Raw genomic sequence first — 22,332 nt, forward strand, 5'->3', positions numbered from 1 at the left:
ACACGTTCCACATGCCGTTCGGAGAGTGCACCATCACACTCCAGGACGTGGCATACCAGCTGGGTTTGCCAGTGGACGGCCGTTACGTGAGCGGGTGCTTGTCCGAGTTCCATATATACATCGAGGGTGGCCGTCCAGCCTGGGTCTGGTTCCAGGAGTTGCTCGGAGTTATACCTCCTCCCAGCCAGGTTCAGAAGTACGCAGTGAACTGCAGCTGGTTTCAGGAGACCTTCGGGGAGTGCCCTGAGGATGCTGATGATGAGACTGTGCGCCGTTATGCCCGTGCGTACATCATGATGTTGTTGGGCACGCAGCTGTTTGCGGACAAGTCCGGGAACCGGATTCACATCAGATGGCTCCCGTACGTAGCTAGGCTGGAGGAGATGGGTACCTACAGCTGGGGTTCCGCCGCACTGGCTTGGTTGTACCGGTGCATGTGCCGAGTGGCAAACAGACATGTGGTCAAGTTAGCGGGCCCGCTTCAGCTGCTCCAGTCTTGGATCTTTTGGCGCTTTCCTCGATTTAGGCCAGCAGGATATGAGGAGTCGAGCTGGCCATTGGCATCCAGGTACTATACTATGCCTTCTCTATTTCAATTTGACATACATAACTGCGTAGTCATTAATATTTCTGTTCATGTAACAAATGTGTATGGTGCAGATGGTCAGGTTACAACCCTTCCGGGAGCGAGAAGGGTCCTAGAGTGGAGATGTGGAGGCTCAGGATAGACATGTTACAGGATGGGGAGGTGAGTATGCTACTTAACAAGTCTCCTTTTAGAATCTAGCATTTCTAGTTGTGTGATAAAGTTGCCCTGACAAGGGTGAGTTCCTTTTGCAGTTTCTATGGATGCCGTATACTACTCCGGACGTACTTCAGGTTGTGCATCCAGAGGTTTTGGAGCCTCGGCATATGGCGTTGTGGCGCTCTGTGACGGCGCTGATCTACTTTGCTGTGATAGAGTGGCATCAGATAGATCGTGTTCTTCCGCAGTTTGGTGGGGTTCAGCCCATTCCGCATCCCGCCCTGAACATTGACTTTTTGATGTCCAAGGACGGCAGAGGCGGCGATCGATGGTTCCCGTCTACTTTGCAGAGGTGGCATCTCCTTTGGGACTCTCGTCAGGACTGTGTGCTGAGGTTCGACGTTGTAGGCGACCCCGGTCCTTCGCATGCGTTCCTTGACTGGTGGCGTCAGTATGGTAAGAGGTTCTTGTCTCCGGAGTCGCAGTTGGGGGATCCTAGAGCAGTTCCTATTCCATTAGAGGCCTCACAGCGGGGTCCGGGGCGAGTTCCTGACATGGATCGTCAGGAGGACGTGCCGGACAGGCGTAGGGTTGATAGGAGGATGGGTGTGGGGACACGGAGGAGCCAGCGTGAGTGGAGGTTCCCTGACCTTGGTGTGCACGATGATTACGACGCCGGTCCCGCTAGAGGCGGAGGACGAGGCCGGCGAGGTAGGGCGAGGGGTCGTCCTGACCATCGGGACGACACCGACGATCAGCATCGGCCCGTTGGTGGGGGTGGTTCAGGGGCTGCTGCATCTGCTGGTACTACCACACACGATCATGGTCATGCAGGTGAGTTGTATGGTACAGGGATGGGTGCCGGGGCTTACACAGGTGATGCTGTACTTGGATCAGGCCCTCTTGGAGATTACTTCGTTGGTGTGCCAGCCGATGACCAGCCTGAGCAGGGGGGGACACCTTGGCGCATCCCCGGATCACAGTGGTCAGACTTCATTGGGTCAGACACGCTTGTTGGGGACTTCGGGAGTCCACGCTTCCTTGACGAGATCAGCGCCATCATGCAGGGGGAGGCCACTCCGCGCAGTGGTGGTCAGACCTCAGGCACACAGGCCCCGTTAGATGTTGATCTGAATGAGCCTCCATCCTCATCCGCTGGTCACCAGTTCCGTCTCGGAGGTACTCCTCCATCCGCCTTCACCGCTGCATCACAGTCTGTCGCAGGGATTTCGGCGACACCCCTGCATGTTGCGCCACCAGCACAGCCTGCCCCACCGGATGACGAGGATGACATCGAGGATGTGGAGCCGTTGATCCGCCGAGGTCAGAGGGCACGGGTACCCCCTCGCTGTGGCACTGGGTCGCATCTGTTTAGATGAGTCATGTTTCATGTATTTTTTTCTTTAAAGTTCAATCATGTATGATAGTGGTTTGTACTTTTTTTTCCATAGTTTGGACACTTTCCAATATTTAATTTTTATTACTGAATAATATTTTATTTTAATTATTGTCTTTAAATAATACCTCTTTGGCCGATTCGGATCTGCCTCGTCCATAGATAAACAGCTCAGTCAGTCTCACCCTAATTCAAACCGGTCTGGTTCGACCTATGATTTGTGTAATTCGAACCAGCCCGGTTCGATTTACACGGAAAACCCTTTCTCCCTATAATTCGAACCACCTTGGTTCGAATTACATTCATTCATAATTCGAACCAGGTTGGTTCGATTTATTAACAAATAAAATAACCTAATTCGAACCACCTTGGTTCGAATTACATTCATTCATAATTCGAACCAGGTTGGTTCGATTTATTAACAAATAAAATAACCTAATTCGAACCACCCTGGTTCGAATTACTACCATTTCTAGTTCGAACCAAGCTGGTTCGAATTATATAAAAATGCGGTCTGGCTTATTGCTGAAACGATTTTTGCTTTGGCGTATTTACGTTATTTTTTGAGCCAGTTGGCTTATTATGGTTTTTTACCCTTTTTTATATGAATGTGGAACAATTATATATAGGGGAGTTCTTTGGTAACCAAGACAATGGTGCCTAAAGATGGCCAAAAATTGACTCACAAATTAAAAGTTAACATGTGAAATGGTTGAATATAATGAAAAACATTTTAGGAATATGCTTTTGTGAATTACGTTAAAAATGAAAAAAGCTAAGTTATAGAATATATATATATATAAAAGAAAAAAAAAGAAATAAAAAAATGTGAAGTTAATAAAATTGAGATTTTTTATTTAAATAAATTAAATAAATATTTTATTTATTGAAATAAATAACTATAAAATTATTACAAAAATACGTCTTCCAATCTTATCTCGTTTATTTACACTGTAAATGATATAATTATGAATATATTTCGTTTACACTATAAATTTAGATATATGGAATTTGAAAAAATACACCTATCTCGTTTACGGTATAAATATTCATAATGATCTCGTTTACAATGTAAACGAGATGTGTGTATTTGTAAATATAAAAATATTATTTTAAAAAATAATAAAAAATATTAATAATTTAAATTAGACCAAACTCTTAAAATGAAACGTTTCAAATAATAGAGAAAATAGGCAGTTTCAAATAATAGGAAAGATGAACAGTTTTAAAATAACAAAGAAGATAAACGGTTTTAACTAACTAATTAATTAATGGGCGACTGTACCTATCACGTCATTTTAAACTGTCCATTTAAAATGAACACATTATTTTCTTAGAAACCAACCCACCTATCTTCTTTGTTATTTTGAAATAGTCCCTCTTCCCTATTATTTGAAACCGCCTATTTCTCCTATTATTTGAAACGTCACATTTTAAGAGTTTGGTCTAATTTAAATTATTAATATTTTTATATTTATAAATACACATACGACATATCTTGTTTACACGGTAAACGGGATCATTTGAAATGTATCTTGTTTACATGATAAACGAAATACGTGTACTTTTTCAAATTTTATATATATCATTTACAATACAAACAAAATATATTCATAATTATATTGTTTACAGTATAAATAAACGAGATAAGATGGGAGATGTATTTTTGTAGTAATTTTTATAATTATTTATTCCAATAAATAAAGTATTTATTTAATTTATTTAAATAAATCCCATTTTTATTAACTTTTCAGTTTTTTCTTTTTTTTTCTTTTTTTTTTGCCTTCCATGTATTTATATTTTTTTTATAACTTAGTTTTTTTCATTTTTAATATAATTCACAAAAACATATTCTTAGAATATTTTTTACTATATTCAATCATTTCACATGTTAACTTTTAATTTGTGAGTCAATCTTTAGCTACTTTTAAACATTATTATCTTGGTCATCAAAAAACTCCCCTTTATATATATATATATATATATATATATATATATATATATATATATATATAGATAGAACTTTGTTGATAAGAGCTCCAACATCTTGCATATTAAAATCCATACACAAAAGCTCATTAATTTTATCTTATATTGACAAATTTTTTTGTATGTGTTATTCTAAAATAAGAAATCATTTCAAATATAAAAATAAAGTTATATTAATTTTATATAATTCATTTTAGAGTAATATACTATATAACTAATAAAATTGAGTAACATTCTAAATATTTAATATAAATTTTAAATTTGAAAGTTTAGATATATACAAATAAAATGTTGGTCAAATTGACTAATATTAAAAAAAACATTGGTCTTCTGATATTTTTCTTCATTTTAAACATAACAATTGATTAAAAATTTAATTTATTCCAATTATTCAATTCTATTATATTATAACGAATTTTTTTTATGACAAACTTAAATGAGGAAACAAAAGTGACCACGTCTCTGGCCTTTCCGTCTTCATGGTTCCCTGCTCAGTATTTTTTTTTGGTGACTCCCTGCTCAGTATGTATATATTTAAGATACATTATTCTCTTAAAAAATACTAATAAAATAATAAATATAGATACGTTACTTCTAAAATATTTTTATAATTAAAGTAAAAAATATTAATTTAACTAATTTATCTATGTTTATAATCATAATTAATTTTATTAATATTTTTTTAAAAAATTAATTTATTTAAAATATAATTTTTTTTGATTTATTTATCATTTTATTTAATATTTAAATATGAATGTGGGCATTTAATTGGTCGGTCCACTCTCTAACTTGGAAGAGTCAAAGTTTTAACAACCACAGTCCACGGATCACAGGTGCACCTACCTAAATAGCTGCTAATAATAATTTAATTTGTCTAAAAATAGAGGAACATGATATTCATTCTTTTACTTTTAAACTGTATAAGTAAAATTATAGAATTATGCTATATGTAAATTAAAATTAATCATTAAAATTAATTATTAGTATAAAATATATATTAAATATAAATATACATAAAAAATAAATTAAATTATATATATTTATATATAAATATATTAGTAACTAATTTTAGTATATAAATAATATTTTTAAAACTTAAATATCATAACAAATATTCTGCAATTAATTACCTGTTCATTGTGAATAAAATAATAAGGTATTTTCTTTGTATGAATAAAAATTTCCACATGCATAGCACAGAATATTTTTTTATTCAATAAAAAACACACAATAAAAGTAATGTTAGTATGAAAAGAAGTGAATATATATAGTAACGAGACATATGAATAACGTGGTACTTAATTTGATTGGATCTCAATTCCCAAAGTAAGAATATAAATTATTCCCTTATTTAATAATCTGATAACAGAAACAAAAAAAAGAAAGAAAGAAAGAAAGAGAGAGCGATCAAAAATGGAGGAAGGAAGAGATATAGATCCAAGAAGTGGGTTCTGCAGCTCAAACTCAGTCTTCTACAGCAAAAGGAAGCCACTTCCACTCCCACAGAACCCCTCCTTGGATGTTACCACCTTCATCTCATCACACGCCCACCATGGCAGGATCGCCTTCATCGACGCCGCCACCGGCAACCACTTCACCTTCCACCAACTCTGGCGAGCTGTGGACGCCGTCGCCTCCTCCCTCTACGACATCGGCATCCGCAAGGGCAACGTCGTTCTCCTCCTCTCCCCAAACAGCATCTACTTCCCCGTCGTCTGCCTGGCCGTCATGTCCCTCGGCGCCATCATCACCACCACCAACCCTCTCAACACCGCCGCCGAAATCCGCAAGCAAATCAACGACTCCAAGCCTCGCATCGCCTTCGCCATCCCTCCTCTAGCCTCGAAAATCGCCGCCGCCTCCCCCTCGCTCCCGATCATCCTCATGGAGGCCGACACCAGCAGCAGCTTCCCTTCAGCCGTCACCACCCTCAGCAGCATGATGGAGAAAGAAAGCAGCTCAAGCCGAGTCAAAGAGCGAGTCAACCAGGACGACACGGCCACCCTGCTCTACTCTTCCGGCACCACCGGGCCCAGCAAGGGCGTCGTGTCTTCTCACCTCAACCTCATGGCTATGGTGCAGATCGTTCTCGGCAGATTCAACATCGAAGAGGGCCAGACCTTCATCTGCACTGTCCCAATGTTCCATATATACGGTAGTAACTGCTAACTCACTCTATTTTTTCTTTAGAAGGTATTCTTAGGTAACAAATTATTGCATGCATATACCGTGAAATTTGAATCTAACACTTGAATTCACGGCCTTTAAATGAATATTGAAAAATTATATCATTTGAGTTATAATTAAATAGTCTAACACTTGCTTAATTAAGCCGAATACCAGATTATTCTTCGTCTTAAATGAGTGTTAGGATAAATTATTAATTAGTAACAGAACTTTAAATAGAACTCCAAAATCTGCGACAAATTAATTCTTAATTGCATTGAGTAGAAAATAAAAGATAAATAGAAAGTTAGAAACTAACGGTGTTAATAACAGGGTTGGTGGCGTTTGCGACGGGACTTCTGGCGGCGGGGGCGACAATCGTGGTGCTGTCAAAGTTCGAGATGCACGACATGTTGTCGGCGATAGAGAGGTACAAGGCGACGTACCTGCCGCTGGTGCCGCCGATTCTGGTAGCGATGCTCAACAACGCTGACGCTATTAAGGGGAAGTATGATTTGAGGTCTTTGCATTCGGTGCTTTCGGGTGGAGCTCCGCTGAGTAAAGAGGTGATAGAAGGCTTCGTGGAGAAGTATCCGAACGTGACCATTCTTCAGGGTTATGGCTTGACGGAGTCCACCGGAGTTGGTGCTTCCACCGACTCCTTGGAAGAGAGCCGCAGGTACGGTACGGCGGGGCTCCTCTCTCCGGGAACCCAGGCTAAGATTGTCGACCCTGACTCCGGGCTCGCCCTTTCCGTGAACCAGACCGGTGAGCTCTGGCTCAGGGGTCCCACCATCATGAAAGGTACGTTACTAGGTTAGTTAGTGCTTTTCCTAGTCAACTTTTTCTCTCTTTTTTTACGTTTTTAGTTTTAGCTGTTTTTGGAGTTTGGAATTTCTTTATCCTTTTGAGGGGTAAACTTGGAATTTCTTAATATGAATTGATTATGATTTATCATTAAGATTTAAGAGCTAGTGGATTCCTTGGCCCTACCATAATATAGCGTGCGCATTGATATATCATAAAAATGAGTCTCTTTTTATTCATTGAAAGTTGAAAGCTGAAACATACTAGTGGATGAAAGTGTTAAGAGTAACGGTGATGGCGCATGCATGCAGGTTATTTCAGTAACGAGGAAGCAACAGCGTCTACGCTTGATTCAGAAGGATGGTTAAGAACAGGGGATGTTTGCTTCATCGACAATGATGGCTTCATATTTATTGTGGATAGGTTGAAAGAGCTCATCAAGTACAAGGGATATCAGGTATAACTCTTCATATTTGTTGTCAATTATTGTTTTCATAAGAAGACAATAAATTTCTACCTTCATTTTACATTTCATTCACATGCATTATGTTGTTAGAAAAAGTTTAAGGGACTAGCAATTTTATTAAATTTTGGCTAACATATAACCAGCAAATAAAAAATGAGTAATCTACATCATTTGATGAAATCTCACACTATTAAAAATATCATTGATAGCTATTTGATGACTACAAATCACAAAAGTTATTGACCCCTATTCTCAATATTTTAGGTGCCTCCAGCAGAACTAGAGGCCTTGTTGCTCACACATCCAGCCATTGCTGATGCTGCTGTCATTCCGTAAGTCTAGTGTTTCGTTTGTTATCTCTAAGACAGCGTTTGGATACTGTCTCTAATTCATTCATTATTCATGTTCCGTGCATCAGGTTTCCGGATAAGGAGGCTGGGCAGTTTCCAATGGCATATGTTGTAAGAAAGGCTGGAAGCAGCATTTCGGAGAAGGAAGTCATGGATTTTGTGGCAAAACAGGTTTGAATCCAATTAACTAAGCATTCCTTTTTTGTGAGCGTCTCAGTTACATTATATCTTGTGTGTGATGCATGCAGGTGGCTCCATACAAGAGAATTAGAAAGGTCGCTTTTATATCTTCCGTACCCAAAAATCCATCTGGCAAGATTCTAAGGAGGGATCTCATCAACCTCGCAACCTCTAAACTCTGAAAACACTACATTTTTTTATTCGGGATATGTACGGCTCTCCTGCAATTTTAGTTAATATGCCTTGTTTATATACTTTTTTCAGGAGATTAATAAAAAGTAATAATGTACGTATGTTCCTAATTTGTTTTCTCAACATAATGTTCATATCTAGTGTTCCTTTAAGAAATTTCAATTATCATATTATCAACTTAGTGCTTAATTTAAAAACGAGAATGTTATGGAATAATACTTTTAGTAAAAAAAATAGTATTAGTTTAAAATTAAAAATATTAGAGACTAATATTTTTTGCCAATATTAATTAACACCGAGTTTGTTTGGGAAGCTTCAACAACTTTTTTTTTAAACTTTTTACTTATGAAAAGTCACATTAATGTTGTTTAATATAATTTTTTAAATATACTTTTGAATTAACGTCTTATTTTTATATTATTGAAATTTAGAATTTAGTATTTAAAATTTAAATAAGCAAGAGAAAAAAACAAGAACAAATAGAAAAAATTTAAAAGCCATCACTTTTATTAAAATTGGAAAAGTCTAGGGCCAGCAGTTTTATTGAGCCATTAGATGAAATCTCACACCAATCTCTCACCATCAAATCATCATTGATGGCTAACAATCACAAAAATTGTTAGCCCCTAACATTGCTCATTAAAAACACCAATAATACTAATTGATGACTACAAATCACAAAACTTGCTGGTCCTAGCACTCCTCGTAGAAACAGATACGCACAAATCCGAAAGAAATATTAATGTTGAGGAGAGTTAACAGGATAATTAATCTCGTGTAGGATAATGCAACTAATCAAACATTCAAATGTTAAAACGTGCTTAAAAGATGCAGCAAAGTTGTTAGCTGGGCCAATACCCTTTGACAGTGATCATATCTACTGCACGATATGCTTTGATCATCTCCTGCCAAAAGGGTTGCCCTGTAACTGTAGCTACAATGGAAATTGGCCAAATGTCACCATGATTATTTTCTCAAGAATGTTGTTCTAGAATTGGCACATATATAGAAATATAAAACAATAAAAACAAAGAAAAGCATGAAATTGCTTCTTCACCTTCTCCGAGCCCTTATTCAAAATTTGCCTTCTTTTTGGGTGTCTCATCTTCAATAACACCCAGCATCATCACAATTCTTCTTTTTGTGCATCTCTTCTTCCATACCACCACCTTCATAACGGTTGGAGTCCCTAGATGGTGTGATTCTGCTAAAAAGAATTTAAACAAATACAGTTTGGACCAGCAATATTTTTTTCTAGTTTAGATACGCTTGAGAAATGGCCTTAACATAGATGAACAATGTTAGAACTTGAAAAGAATAAGAGGGATTCAATCTTTACCAATATGCATAAGTGTACTTATACATAAGCAATTGGCACCACAAGAAAACATAAAAACGAAGAGGCAACAATTAAAGGATAGACTTAAAAAGAACAACTAAATGTTTGAAACATCAATCGATATATGAACAGAAATTTGTTATTTCTTACTCGAGTCCATCTCTAAATCCTGATCTCTTTGCCTTCAATTACAAAACAACAAAACTTTATAGTAAAAAGAAAAAAATAAAATAAAACAAAAGTTAATTGACACAGACTTGCCTAAAGTCATCATGATCCTTAATATCACATCTCTCACAGCGTGTAGGAAGTAGAGCAGGATCAAGATCCAAGAAACGATCTGCCAAGAAAAGGTGGGGGAGTCAATGTGTTCAATAATTCGTGATGGTAAAAGTAAAGTTATCAAGAGGGAGAAAAGACTAGAGAAATTCATTTAAGATACCTGGTTTAAGTCGTTTGACATATGCTACGTGCATTTCATCAGGATTCATTTCATGGACTGCACCAAAAAAATACTTAGTGGAATCGGACTTTTCGGTTGATATAGGCTTCCCCTCCCACATCAACTTATGAAGGAAGCCAAGACTAATATAAGGTTGAACCATTCTCTTGGGAATCGAGGACGTCGAAATCTTATACTCATCTTCCTACAAAATAGATAATAACGAAGAATTTTTTGAAAAAACATTAATATAACGAAAAAAGGTAGGCTCTACATTAAGTAGAAACATGTTTCACATAGGAATAAATCGAAAAATGCTGAGGGTTTTGACATGGAGATGGTGGTGCATAAGGGGAGAATGGAGTCATTTGTTAGTAAAGGGAAGGAAGGGACATCTAAAATTGTGAAAGAACAAATCATGAAGCAACATGGTAGAAGGAAGATGTAGTTCAAGTTGTGGGTAATGGTGATGGAGCTTGTAGTGTTGTGGCAGCAGGGAAACATACATGTTAGAGGAACAAAGGAAACAAAATGTTGGTGTCTTGTCTAGTCCATTATCTTGACAACTTAGACCTTTATTTCATAATATTTCAAAAGGTTTGAGTATTGTATGCAGTCAATTTCACGTGAAATTGATAGTTGCGAGTCGTATTTTTATCTAACTGCTCTCAATTATCAACTTTACGTGGAGTTGCCTACAACTGAGTTTCCACCTTTTATTAATTAGATGAGAAGAAAATTAACTAACCCCTTCCTTTCGTGTGTCATTGTACTGTTTCATAGCCAAAATATACCAATGACAACGACGCTCAAAAATCCTTTGTATCTCTTCTCTGTAAAGGGTAATAAGGGAAAAGTGATTAAGAATATGTGTTAAATGTTAATTTGAATTGAATTGAGATATAAATTAGGGCATGCAAGTACTGACTCAGATAGCTCTTTGTCTTCGGGGGGAGGAGGATTAAGATACCTAGGCCAATTCGAAGGGATTATTAGTTCAGTAATAGTATAGCCTACATAGGGGACTCTGGCTGCTATTGCTGCTGCTGATGGTACATTGCTAAAATTTTTGGTGTCACATATCTGTGAAGGACAATTAATTAAGAATGAATGTATATGAATGGAATTGATATTGAAATCTCATCTAAATTAGGGCATGTACTCACTTAGACGCCTCTAGTTTGGGAGATATCTCATCTCTGTGAAGGACAATAAATTATATGGAAAGGTTTACGTTGAGAAAGGTTGATCACGCAAAATAAGGATTATGTTATATACATTATATGAGGCGCGTGTAAAACAAACGAGTGTGTGACTGAGGTAAAACGCGTGGAGTGAAAGGTACTTGGATACCATCCATATAATTTTTACATGGATGTATAGCTTTTTCGTATATATATATAAGAATCTAATGAATAAATTTAGGTTTGTGTTTTAAAGTTTTATAATTACAATTTCTCCAAATCTTGGATTAAGATAGTAACCTAGGAACAATAGTCATACAGAATAGCATAAGGAGTGGCATTAACCCCAACGAAAAATGCCAAGATAAAGTTATGTCAAAGTCTGCTATACGAAAATAGCTGAGAAACTTAACAAGCGAGTCGTTACGATAGAGGCAGAACTCTAGGTTTCATGAGAGAGATGTGTTTTCACGGTGTCGCCTTACTGGGAACCATATAGGTTCTCACCCCTTCCTTTTCCTTCTCCCACCCCCCAGATGGAGGATCTCGACTTGTCTGCCACCACTGGAGTTCTATTTAGAGAGGTACCAAAGGAGCTTGTGTTTTCAGACCCTACAGGAGATGCTCGAGATTATTCCTGAGATGATGTCTACCGACTTGTGCCCCGATGGTGGAAAAGAATATAGGAAAGATGGTCTTTGTTCTTTAAACATTGCTTCTCCTCACTTTTGTAGCATTTTTTGAGGGATAAGACTTGATATTTTCTTTTCTTTTAGTCCAAGTACCAGCTTAGAGATTTTCTATATGAACCAGGCATATGGAAAGTTTTCTAACTTGAGATGTATATAAGCATGAGAGTTTTTTATAATCTTGTTGTTAATTTAATTTTGCTGTTAGTTTGTGGTGCACGGAATTGTGATCACACTTTTCACAACTTCGGTGCAACTAACCAGCAAGTGCATTGGGTCGTCCAAGTAATACCTTACACGAGTAAGGATCGATTCCACGGAGATTGCCGGCTTGAATCAAGCTATGATTATCTTGTAAATCTTAGTCAGTAGATTAGTGATAAAAGTGATTTTGTTTATGAAAAGTAAATAACATGAAACAAATGATACTTGTGATTCAGTAATGAGGAACAGGTTGAGGTTCCGGAGATGCTCTGTCGTCTGAATCTCTGCTTTTCTACTGTCTTCTTCTCCAAACACGCATGGCTTCCTTCCATGGCAGGCCGTATGTTGGTGGATCACCATTGTCAATGGCTACCATCCGTCCTCTCGGATGAAAAATACCAGGCACGGTTTCTATACGGCTAATCAACTATCGGATCTCTCGTCTCGGATGAAAAATACCAGGTACAGCTACCGCACGGCTAATCATCTGTCGGTTCTCACTTGTGTTGGAATAGGATATCTCTATCCTTTTGCACACCGTCACTGCGCCCAACATTCGTGAGTTTGAAGCTCATCATAGTCATCCCGTTCCAGATCCTACTCGAAATACCACAGACAAGGTTTAGACTTTTCGAATCCCAGAAATGCTGCCAATTGGTTCTAGCCTCTACCACGAAGGTTCTAAGCTCACGAACTCGGTCCGTGGATTAGAGATCCAAGAGATACACACTCAAGCTGTCGCCCAATGACTATGTTGAGATCAGATAGAACGGGAGTGGTTGTCAGGCACGCGTTCATAAAGTTAAGAATGATTATGAGTGTCACGGATCATCATATTCTTTATATTGAAGTACGAGTGAGTATCTTAGAACAGAATCAAGCGTGATTGAATAGAAAATAGTAGTAATTGCATTAATCCATTGAGACACAGCAGAGCTCTTCACCCCCACTTATGGGGTTTAGAGACTCATGTCGTAGGAGATACAATATGGAATGTAAAAAATGTCATGAGTTTCAAAATGAATCTCTAAAAATAGTTTTTATACTAAACTAGTAACTTAGATTTACAGAAAATGAGTAACTAAGTGCAGATAGTGCAAAAATCCACTTCCGGGACCCACTTGGTGAGTATTTGGGCTGAGCTTTGAAGCTTTCACGTGCATAGGCCAATCTTGGAGTTAAACACTAACTTGGGTGCCAGTTTGGACATTTAACTCCAGTTCTGGTGCCAGTTCTGGCGTTTTACGCCAGAAAAGGGTCTCTGGCTGGCGTTTAACGCCAGTTTGGGCCATCAAATCTCGGGCAAAATATAGACTATTATATATTGCTGGAAAGCCCAAGATGTCTACTTTCTAACGCAATTGAGAGCGTTCCATTTGGGCTTCTTTAGCTCCAGAAAATCCACTTCGAGTGCAGAAGGGTCAGAATCCAACAGCATCTGTAGTCCTTTCTCAGCCTCTGATTCAGATTTTTGCTCAGGTCCTTCAATTTCAGCCAGAAAATACCTAAAATTACAGAAAAATACAAAAACTCATAGTAAAGTCCAAAAATTTTATTTTTGCATAAAAACTAATAAAAATATAATAGGAACTATCTTTTATGATTACAGATTTACAAGTTAATTTTAAACCTATAATCAGATTTGATAGCATTACTTAGTCACAATATATATTATACTAACGAGGAGAAGCCACACACACACACATATAGCAAAATACTAGTTTGCCAAAATATACGCATAAAGGATAAAGAAAAAATCCTACTACATTAAGAGAATATCTTAAATTCCAAAATTAAACTTGGTACATAACAAACACACTAGGACAATTTAGTAGTATCATAAGTCTAGTAAAAGTTATTGCTGTAATCAATTTAACAACATCTATACCATTAGCGTATCTTAGTTGATGCATATCAAAACGGGTCTTAATCTATACTAGATCTCGAATTCGTTCCTTCTATTATTCTTTAGATGGCTCACTGCTCATATCATCCATCTGCAATTTCAAGAATAAGAAATAAGAGAAGAAAAACAAGAAAAAAAAATAGAAACGGATATGCACAAATCTGAAAGCAATAGTAATGTTGAGAAGAGTTCCAGGATAATTAAACTGGTGTAGGTTAATGCAACTAATCAAACAGTAAAACGTCAAAAAGTTCTTAAAAGAAAAAACATTAAAAACAAAGAAAAACATGAAATTGCTGCTTCACCTTTTCCGAGCCTTCTTCAAATTTTGCCTTCTTTTTGGGTGTCTCATCTTCAATAACACCAGCATCATCACGATTCTTCTTTTTGTGCATCTCTTCTTCCATACCACCACCTTCATTACGGTTGGTGTCCCTAGATGGTGTGATTCTACTTAAAAAGAATTTAAACAAATACAGTTTTCAGTGACCAGCAATATTTTTTTTCTAGTTTACATAAGCTTGAGAAATGGCCTTAGCATAGAAGAATAATGTTAGAACTTGAAAAGAATAGGGGGGATTCAATCTTTACCAATATGAATGAGTGTACTTATACATGAGGAATTGACACCACAAGAAAACATAAAAACGAAGAGGCAACAATTAAAGGATAGACTTAAAAAGAACAACTAAATGTTTGAAACATCAATCGATATATGAACAGAAATTTGTTATTTCTTACTCGAGTCCATCTCTAAATCTTGATCACTTTGCCTTCAATTACAAAACAACAAAACTTTATAGTAAAAAGAAAAAAAAAAAAAACACAAGTTAATTGACACAGACTTGCCTAAAGTCATCGTGATCCTTAATATCACATCTCTCACAGCGTGTAGGAAGTTGAGCAGGATTAAGAACCAAGAAACGATCTGCCAGGAAAAGGTGGGGGAGTCAATGTGTTCAATAATTCGTGATGGTAAAAGTAAAGTTATCAAGAGGGAGAAAAGACTAGAGAAATTCATTTAAGATGCCTGGTTTAAGTCGTTTGGCATATGCTACGTGCATTTCATCAGGATTCATTTCATGGACTGCACCAAAAAAATACTTGGCGGAATCCGACTTTTCGGTTGATATAGGCTTCCCCTCCCACATCAACTTATGAAGGAAGCCAAGAGGAATATAAGGTTGAACCATTCTCTTGGGAATCGAGGACGTCGAAAGCTTATACTCATCTTCCTACAAAAATAGATAATAACGAAGAATTTTTTGAAAAAACATTAATATAACGAAAAAAGGTAGGCTCTACATTAAGTAGAAACATGTTTCACATAGGAAAAAATGGAACAATGCTGAGTGTTTTGACATGGAGATGGTGGTGCATAAGGGGAGAATGGAGTCATTTGTTAGTAAAGGGAAGGAAGGGACATCTAAAATTGTGAAAGAACAAATCATGAAGCAACATGCTAAAAGGAAGATGTAGTTCAAGTTGTGGGTAATGGTGATGGAGCTTGTAGTGTTGTGGCAGCAGGGAAACATACAAAGGAAACAAAATGTTGGTGTCTTGTCTAGTCCATTATCTTGACAACTTAGACCTTTATTTCATAATATTTCAAAAGGTTTGAGTATTGTATGTAGTCAAATTCACGTGAAACCTGAAATTGATAGTTGAGAGTTGTATTTTTATTTAACTGCTCTCAGTTATTAACTTTAAGTAAAGTTATCAACATTAAGTGATGAAGTTGCCTGCACCTGAGTTTCCACCTCTTATCAATTAGATGAGAAGAAAATGAACTAACCCCTTCCTTTCGTGTGTCATTGTAGTGTTTCATAGCCAAAATATGCCAATGACAACGACGCTCAAAAATCCTTTCTTTCTCTTCTCTGTAAAGGGTAATAAGGGAAAAGTGATTAAGAATATGTGTTAAATGTTAATTTGAATTGAATTGAGATATAAATTAGGGCATGCAAGTACTGACTTAGATAGCTCTTTGTCTTCGGGGGGAGGAGGATTAAGATACCCGGGCCAATTCGAAGGGATTATTGGTTCAGTAATAGTATAGCCTGCATAGGGGACTCTGGCTGCTATTGCTGCTGCTGATGGTACATTGCTAAAATTTTTGGTGTCACATATCTGTGAAGGACAATTAATTAAGAATGAATGTATATGAATGGAATTGATATTGAAATCTCATCTAAATTAGGGCATGTACTCACTTAGACGCCTCTAGTTTGGGAGATATCTCATCTCTGTGAAGGACAATAAATTATATGGAAAGGTTTACGTTGAGAAAGGTTTACGATGAGAAATGTTGATCACGCAAAATAAGGATTATGTTATATACATTATATGAGGCGCGTGTAAAACAAACGAGTGTGTGGCTGAGGTAAAACGCGTGGAGTGAAAGGTACTTGGATACCATCCATGTAATTTTTACATGGATGTATAGCTTTTTCGTATATATATATATAAGAATCTAATGAATAAATTTAGGTTTGTGTTTTAAAGTTTTATAATTACAATTTCTCCAAATCTTGGATTAAGATAGTAACCTAGGAACAATAGTCATACAGAATTGCATATGGAGCGGCATTAACCCCAACGGAAGATGCCAAGATAAAGTTATGTCAAAGTCTGCTATACGAAAATAGCTGAGAAACTTAACAAGCGAGTCGTTACGATAGAGGCAGAACTCTAGGTTTCACGAGAGAGATGTGTTTTCACGGTGTCGCCTTACTGGGAACCATATAGGTTCTCACCCCTTCCTTTTCCTTCCCCCACCCCCCAGATGGAGGATCTCGACTTGTCTGCCACCACTGGAGTTCTATTTAGAGAGGTACCAGAGGAGCTTGTGTTTTCGGACCCTATAGGAGATGTTCGAGATTATTCCTGAGACGATGTCTACCGACTTGTGCCCCGATGGTGGAAAAGAATGTAGGAAAGATGGTCTTTGTTCTTTAAACATTGCTTCTCCTCACTTTTGTAGCATTTTTTGAGGGATAAGACTTGATATTTTCTTTTCTTTTAGTCCGAGTACCAGCTTAGGGATTTCTATATGAACCAGGCATATGGAAAGTTTTCTAACTTGAGATGTATTTAAGCATGAGAGTTTTTTATAATCTTGTTGTTAATTTAATTTTGCTGTTAGTTTGTGGTGCACGGAATTGTGATCACACTTTTCACAACTTCGGTGCAACTAACCAGCAAGTGCACTGGGTCGTCCAAGTAATACCTTACGTGAGTAAGGATCGATCCTACGGAGATTGCCGGCTTGAAGCAAGCTATGACTATCTTGTAAATCTTAGTCAGTAGATTAGTGATAAAAGTGATTTTGTTTATGAAAAGTAAATAACATGAAACAAATGATACTTGTGATTTAGTAATGAGGAACAGGTTGAGGTTCCGGAGATGCTCTGTCGTCTGAATCTCTGCTTTCCTACTGTCTTCTTCTCCAAACACGCATGGCTTCCTTCCATGGCAGGCTGTATGTTGGTGGATCACCATTGTCAATGGCTACCATCCGTCCTCTCGGATGAAAAATACCAGGCACGATTTCTATACGGCTAATCAACTATCGGATCTCTCGTCTCGGATGAAAAATACCAGGTACAGCTACCGCACGGCTAATCATCTGTCGGTTCTCACTTGTGTTGGAATAGGATCTCTCTATCCTTTTGCACACCGTCACTGTGCCCAACATTCGTGAGTTTGAAGCTCGTCACAGTCATCCCGTTCCAGATCCTACTCGAAATACCACAGATAAGGTTTCGACTTTTCAAATCCCAGAAATGCTGCCAATTGGTTCTAGCCTCTACCACGAAGGTTCTAATATCACGGACTCGGTCCGTGGATTAGAGATCCAAGAGATACACACTCAAGCTGTCGCCCAATGACTATATTGAGATCATATAGAACGGGAGTGGTTGTCAGGCACGCGTTCATAAAGTTGAGAATGATTATGAATGTCACGGATCATCATATTCTTTATATTGAAATACGAGTGAGTATCTTAGAACAGAATCAAGCGTGATTGAATAGAAAACAGTAGTAATTGCATTAATCCATTGAGACACAGCAAAGCTCCTCACCCCCACTTATGGGGTTTAGAGACTCATGCCGTAGGAGATACAATATAGAATGTAAAAAATGTCATGAGTTTCAAAATGAATCTCTAAAAGTAGTTTTTATACTAAACTAGTAACTTAGGTTTACAGAAAATGAGTAACTAAGTGCAGATAGTGCAGAAATCCACTTCCGGGACCCACTTGGTGAGTATTTGGGCTGAGCTTTGAAGCTTTCACGTGCATAGGCCAATCTTGGAGTTAAACGCTAGCTTGAGTGCCAGTTTGGACATTTAACTCCAGTTCTGGTGCCAGTTCTGGCGTTTTACGCCAGAAAAGGGTCTGGCGTTTAACGCCAGTTTGGGCCATCAAATCTCGGGCAAAGTATAGACTATTATATATTGCTGGAAAGCCCAAGATGTCTACTTTTTAACGCAATTGAGAGCGTTCCATTTGGGCTTCTTTAGCTCCAGAAAATCCACTTCGAGTGCAGAAGGGTCAGAATCCAACAGCATCTGTAGTCCTTTCTCAGCCTCTGATTCAGATTTTTGCTCAGGTCCCTCAATTTCAGCCAGAAAATACCTGAAATTACAGAAAAATACAAAAACTCATAGTAAAGTCCAAAAATTTTATTTTTGCATAAAAACTAATAAAAATATAATAGGAACTATCTTTTATGATTACAGATTTACAAGTTAATTTTAAACCTATAATCAGATTTGATAGCATTACTTAGTCACAATATATATTATACTAACGAGGAGAAGCCACACACACACACATATAGCAAAATACTAGTTTGCCAAAATATACGCATAAAGGATAAAGAAAAAATCCTACTACATTAAGAGAATATCTTAAATTCCCAAATTAAACTTGGTACATAACAAACACACTAGGACAATTTAGTAGTATCATAAGTCTAGTAAAAGTTATTGCTGTAATCAATTTAACAACATCTATACCATTAGCGTATCTTAGTTGATGCATATCAAAACGGGTCTTAATCTATACTAGATCTCGAATTCGTTCCTTCTATTATTCTTTAGATGGCTCACTGCTCATATCATCCATCTGCAATTTCAAGAATAAGAAATAAGAGAAGAAAAACAAGAAAAAAAAAAAGAAACGGATATGCACAAATCTGAAAGCAATAGTAATGTTGAGAAGAGTTCCAGGATAATTAAACTGGTGTAGGTTAATGCAACTAATCAAACAGTAAAACGTCAAAAAGTTCTTAAAAGAAAAAACATTAAAAACAAAGAAAAACATGAAATTGCTTCTTCACCTTCTCCGAGCCTTCTTCAAATTTTGCCTTCTTTTTGGGTGTCTCATCTTCAATAACACCAGCATCATCACGATTCTTCTTTTTGTGCATCTCTTCTTCCATACCACCACCTTCATTACGGTTGGTGTCCCTAGATGGTGTGATTCTACTTAAAAAGAATTTAAACAAATACAGTTTTCAGTGACCAGCAATATTTTTTTTCTAGTTTACATAAGCTTGAGAAATGGCCTTAGCATAGAAGAATAATGTTAGAACTTGAAAAGAATAGGAGGGATTCAATCTTTACCAATATGAATGAGTGTACTTATACATAAGCAATTGGCACCACAAGAAAACATAAAAACGAAGAGGCAACAATTAAAGGATAGACTTAAAAAGAACAACTAAATGTTTGAAACATCAATCGATATATGAACAGAAATTTGTTATTTCCTACTCGAGTCCATCTCTGAAGCTGGATCCAAGACAGAAATTTGTTATTTCCTAATCTTGATCTCTTTGCCTTCAATTACAAAACAACAAAATTTTACAGTAAAAAGAAAAAAATAAAATAAAACACAAGTTAATTGACACAGACTTGCCTAAAGTCATCATGATCCTTAATATCACATCTCTCACAGCGTGTAGGAAGTAGAGCAGGATCAAGATCCAAGAAACGATCTGCCAGGAAAAGGTGGGGGAGTCAATGTGTTCAATAATTCGTGATGGTAAAAGTAAAGTTATCAAGAGGGAGAAAAGACTAGAGAAATTCATTTAAGATGCCTGGTTTAAGTCGTTTGGCATATGCTACGTGCATTTCATCAGGATTCATTTCATGGACTGCACCAAAAAAATACTTGGCGGAATCCGACTTTTCGGTTGATATAGGCTTCCCCTCCCACATCAACTTATGAAGGAAGCCAAGAGGAATATAAGGTTGAACCATTCTCTTGGGAATCGAGGACGTCGAAAGCTTATACTCATCTTCCTACAAAAATAGATAATAACGAAGAATTTTTTGAAAAAACATTAATATAACGAAAAAAGGTAGGCTCTACATTAAGTAGAAACATGTTTCACATAGGAAAAAATGGAACAATGCTGAGTGTTTTGACATGGAGATGGTGGTGCATAAGGGGAGAATGGAGTCATTTGTTAGTAAAGGGAAGGAAGGGACATCTAAAATTGTGAAAGAACAAATCATGAAGCAACATGCTAAAAGGAAGATGTAGTTCAAGTTGTGGGTAATGGTGATGGAGCTTGTAGTGTTGTGGCAGCAGGGAAACATACAAAGGAAACAAAATGTTGGTGTCTTGTCTAGTCCATTATCTTGACAACTTAGACCTTTATTTCATAATATTTCAAAAGGTTTGAGTATTGTATGTAGTCAAATTCACGTGAAACCTGAAATTGATAGTTGAGAGTTGTATTTTTATTTAACTGCTCTCAGTTATTAACTTTAAGTAAAGTTATCAACATTAAGTGATGAAGTTGCCTGCACCTGAGTTTCCACCTCTTATCAATTAGATGAGAAGAAAATGAACTAACCCCTTCCTTTCGTGTGTCATTGTAGTGTTTCATAGCCAAAATATGCCAATGACAACGACGCTCAAAAATCCTTTCTTTCTCTTCTCTGTAAAGGGTAATAAGGGAAAAGTGATTAAGAATATGTGTTAAATGTTAATTTGAATTGAATTGAGATATAAATTAGGGCATGCAAGTACTGACTTAGATAGCTCTTTGTCTTCGGGGGGGAGGAGGATTAAGATACCCGGGCCAATTCGAAGGGATTATTGGTTCAGTAATAGTATAGCCTGCATAGGGGACTCTGGCTGCTATTGCTGCTGCTGATGGTACATTGCTAAAATTTTTGGTGTCACATATCTGTGAAGGACAATTAATTAAGAATGAATGTATATGAATGGAATTGATATTGAAATCTCATCTAAATTAGGGCATGTACTCACTTAGACGCCTCTAGTTTGGGAGATATCTCATCTCTGTGAAGGACAATAAATTATATGGAAAGGTTTACGTTGAGAAAGGTTTACGATGAGAAATGTTGATCACGCAAAATAAGGATTATGTTATATACATTATATGAGGCGCGTGTAAAACAAACGAGTGTGTGGCTGAGGTAAAACGCGTGGAGTGAAAGGTACTTGGATACCATCCATGTAATTTTTACATGGATGTATAGCTTTTTCGTATATATATATATAAGAATCTAATGAATAAATTTAGGTTTGTGTTTTAAAGTTTTATAATTACAATTTCTCCAAATCTTGGATTAAGATAGTAACCTAGGAACAATAGTCATACAGAATTGCATATGGAGCGGCATTAACCCCAACGGAAGATGCCAAGATAAAGTTATGTCAAAGTCTGCTATACGAAAATAGCTGAGAAACTTAACAAGCGAGTCGTTACGATAGAGGCAGAACTCTAGGTTTCACGAGAGAGATGTGTTTTCACGGTGTCGCCTTACTGGGAACCATATAGGTTCTCACCCCTTCCTTTTCCTTCCCCCACCCCCCAGATGGAGGATCTCGACTTGTCTGCCACCACTGGAGTTCTATTTAGAGAGGTACCAGAGGAGCTTGTGTTTTCGGACCCTATAGGAGATGTTCGAGATTATTCCTGAGACGATGTCTACCGACTTGTGCCCCGATGGTGGAAAAGAATGTAGGAAAGATGGTCTTTGTTCTTTAAACATTGCTTCTCCTCACTTTTGTAGCATTTTTTGAGGGATAAGACTTGATATTTTCTTTTCTTTTAGTCCGAGTACCAGCTTAGGGATTTCTATATGAACCAGGCATATGGAAAGTTTTCTAACTTGAGATGTATTTAAGCATGAGAGTTTTTTATAATCTTGTTGTTAATTTAATTTTGCTGTTAGTTTGTGGTGCACGGAATTGTGATCACACTTTTCACAACTTCGGTGCAACTAAC

General features: G+C 37.2%; 2 protein-coding genes across 3 annotated transcripts; one reads left to right on the plus strand and one right to left on the minus strand.

Annotated features, from left to right (window-relative positions):
- The first annotated feature begins 5,473 nt into the window (after positions 1-5,473).
- On the plus strand, positions 5,474-8,447 carry LOC130961350 (probable CoA ligase CCL5). The gene is made up of 6 exons (XM_057887184.1): positions 5,474-6,285; positions 6,630-7,100; positions 7,415-7,560; positions 7,834-7,901; positions 7,988-8,090; positions 8,168-8,447. The coding sequence occupies exons 1-6, from the start codon at positions 5,544-5,546 to the stop codon at positions 8,279-8,281; spliced, it is 1,644 nt and encodes a 547-aa protein (XP_057743167.1). The 5' UTR covers positions 5,474-5,543; the 3' UTR covers positions 8,282-8,447.
- A 9,647-nt stretch (positions 8,448-18,094) lies between these two features.
- On the minus strand, positions 18,095-20,282 carry LOC130962196 (uncharacterized). Of its 2 annotated transcripts, XR_009079741.1 has the most exons (5): positions 20,164-20,232; positions 19,983-20,061; positions 19,402-19,546; positions 19,079-19,187; positions 18,095-18,695 (listed from the first exon to the last, which is right to left on the minus strand). XR_009079741.1 is itself a non-coding variant. In XM_057888325.1 (4 exons), exons 1-4 carry the CDS (start codon positions 20,210-20,212, stop codon positions 19,152-19,154), a joined length of 309 nt encoding a protein of 102 aa, XP_057744308.1. In that variant the 5' UTR covers positions 20,213-20,282; the 3' UTR covers positions 18,937-19,151. The 2 variants fall into 2 exon arrangements, 1 of the variants encoding a protein (XP_057744308.1); XM_057888325.1 differs by lacking the exon at positions 18,095-18,695 and having other exon boundaries at positions 18,937-19,187; positions 20,164-20,282.
- Between the last annotated feature and the right edge of the window lie 2,050 nt (positions 20,283-22,332).

The sequence above is a fragment of the Arachis stenosperma genome, chromosome 2 (genome assembly GCF_014773155.1).
Source record: "Arachis stenosperma cultivar V10309 chromosome 2, arast.V10309.gnm1.PFL2, whole genome shotgun sequence".
Classification (NCBI taxonomy): Eukaryota; Viridiplantae; Streptophyta; class Magnoliopsida; order Fabales; family Fabaceae; genus Arachis; species Arachis stenosperma.

Excerpts from the sequence above, each read along its gene's own strand:
- LOC130961350 (XM_057887184.1), top strand. The coding sequence starts at position 5,544 with ATGGAGGAAGGAAGAGATATAGATCCAAGAAGTGGGTTCTGCAGCTCA. Across the intron at positions 6,286-6,629 it reads CCCAATGTTCCATATATACG|GGTTGGTGGCGTTTGCGACG; the intron begins GTAGTAACTGCT and ends TGTTAATAACAG. Across the intron at positions 8,091-8,167 it reads TGGATTTTGTGGCAAAACAG|GTGGCTCCATACAAGAGAAT; the intron begins GTTTGAATCCAA and ends TGATGCATGCAG.
- LOC130962196 (XM_057888325.1), bottom strand. The coding sequence starts at position 20,212 with ATGAATCCTGATGAAATGCACGTAGCATATGCCAAACGACTTAAACCA. Across the intron at positions 19,547-19,982 it reads AAGGATCATGATGACTTTAG|AATCACACCATCTAGGGACA; the intron begins GCAAGTCTGTGT and ends CTTTTTAAGTAG. Across the intron at positions 19,188-19,401 it reads TTGAAGAAGGCTCGGAGAAG|ATGGATGATATGAGCAGTGA; the intron begins GTGAAGAAGCAA and ends TTGAAATTGCAG.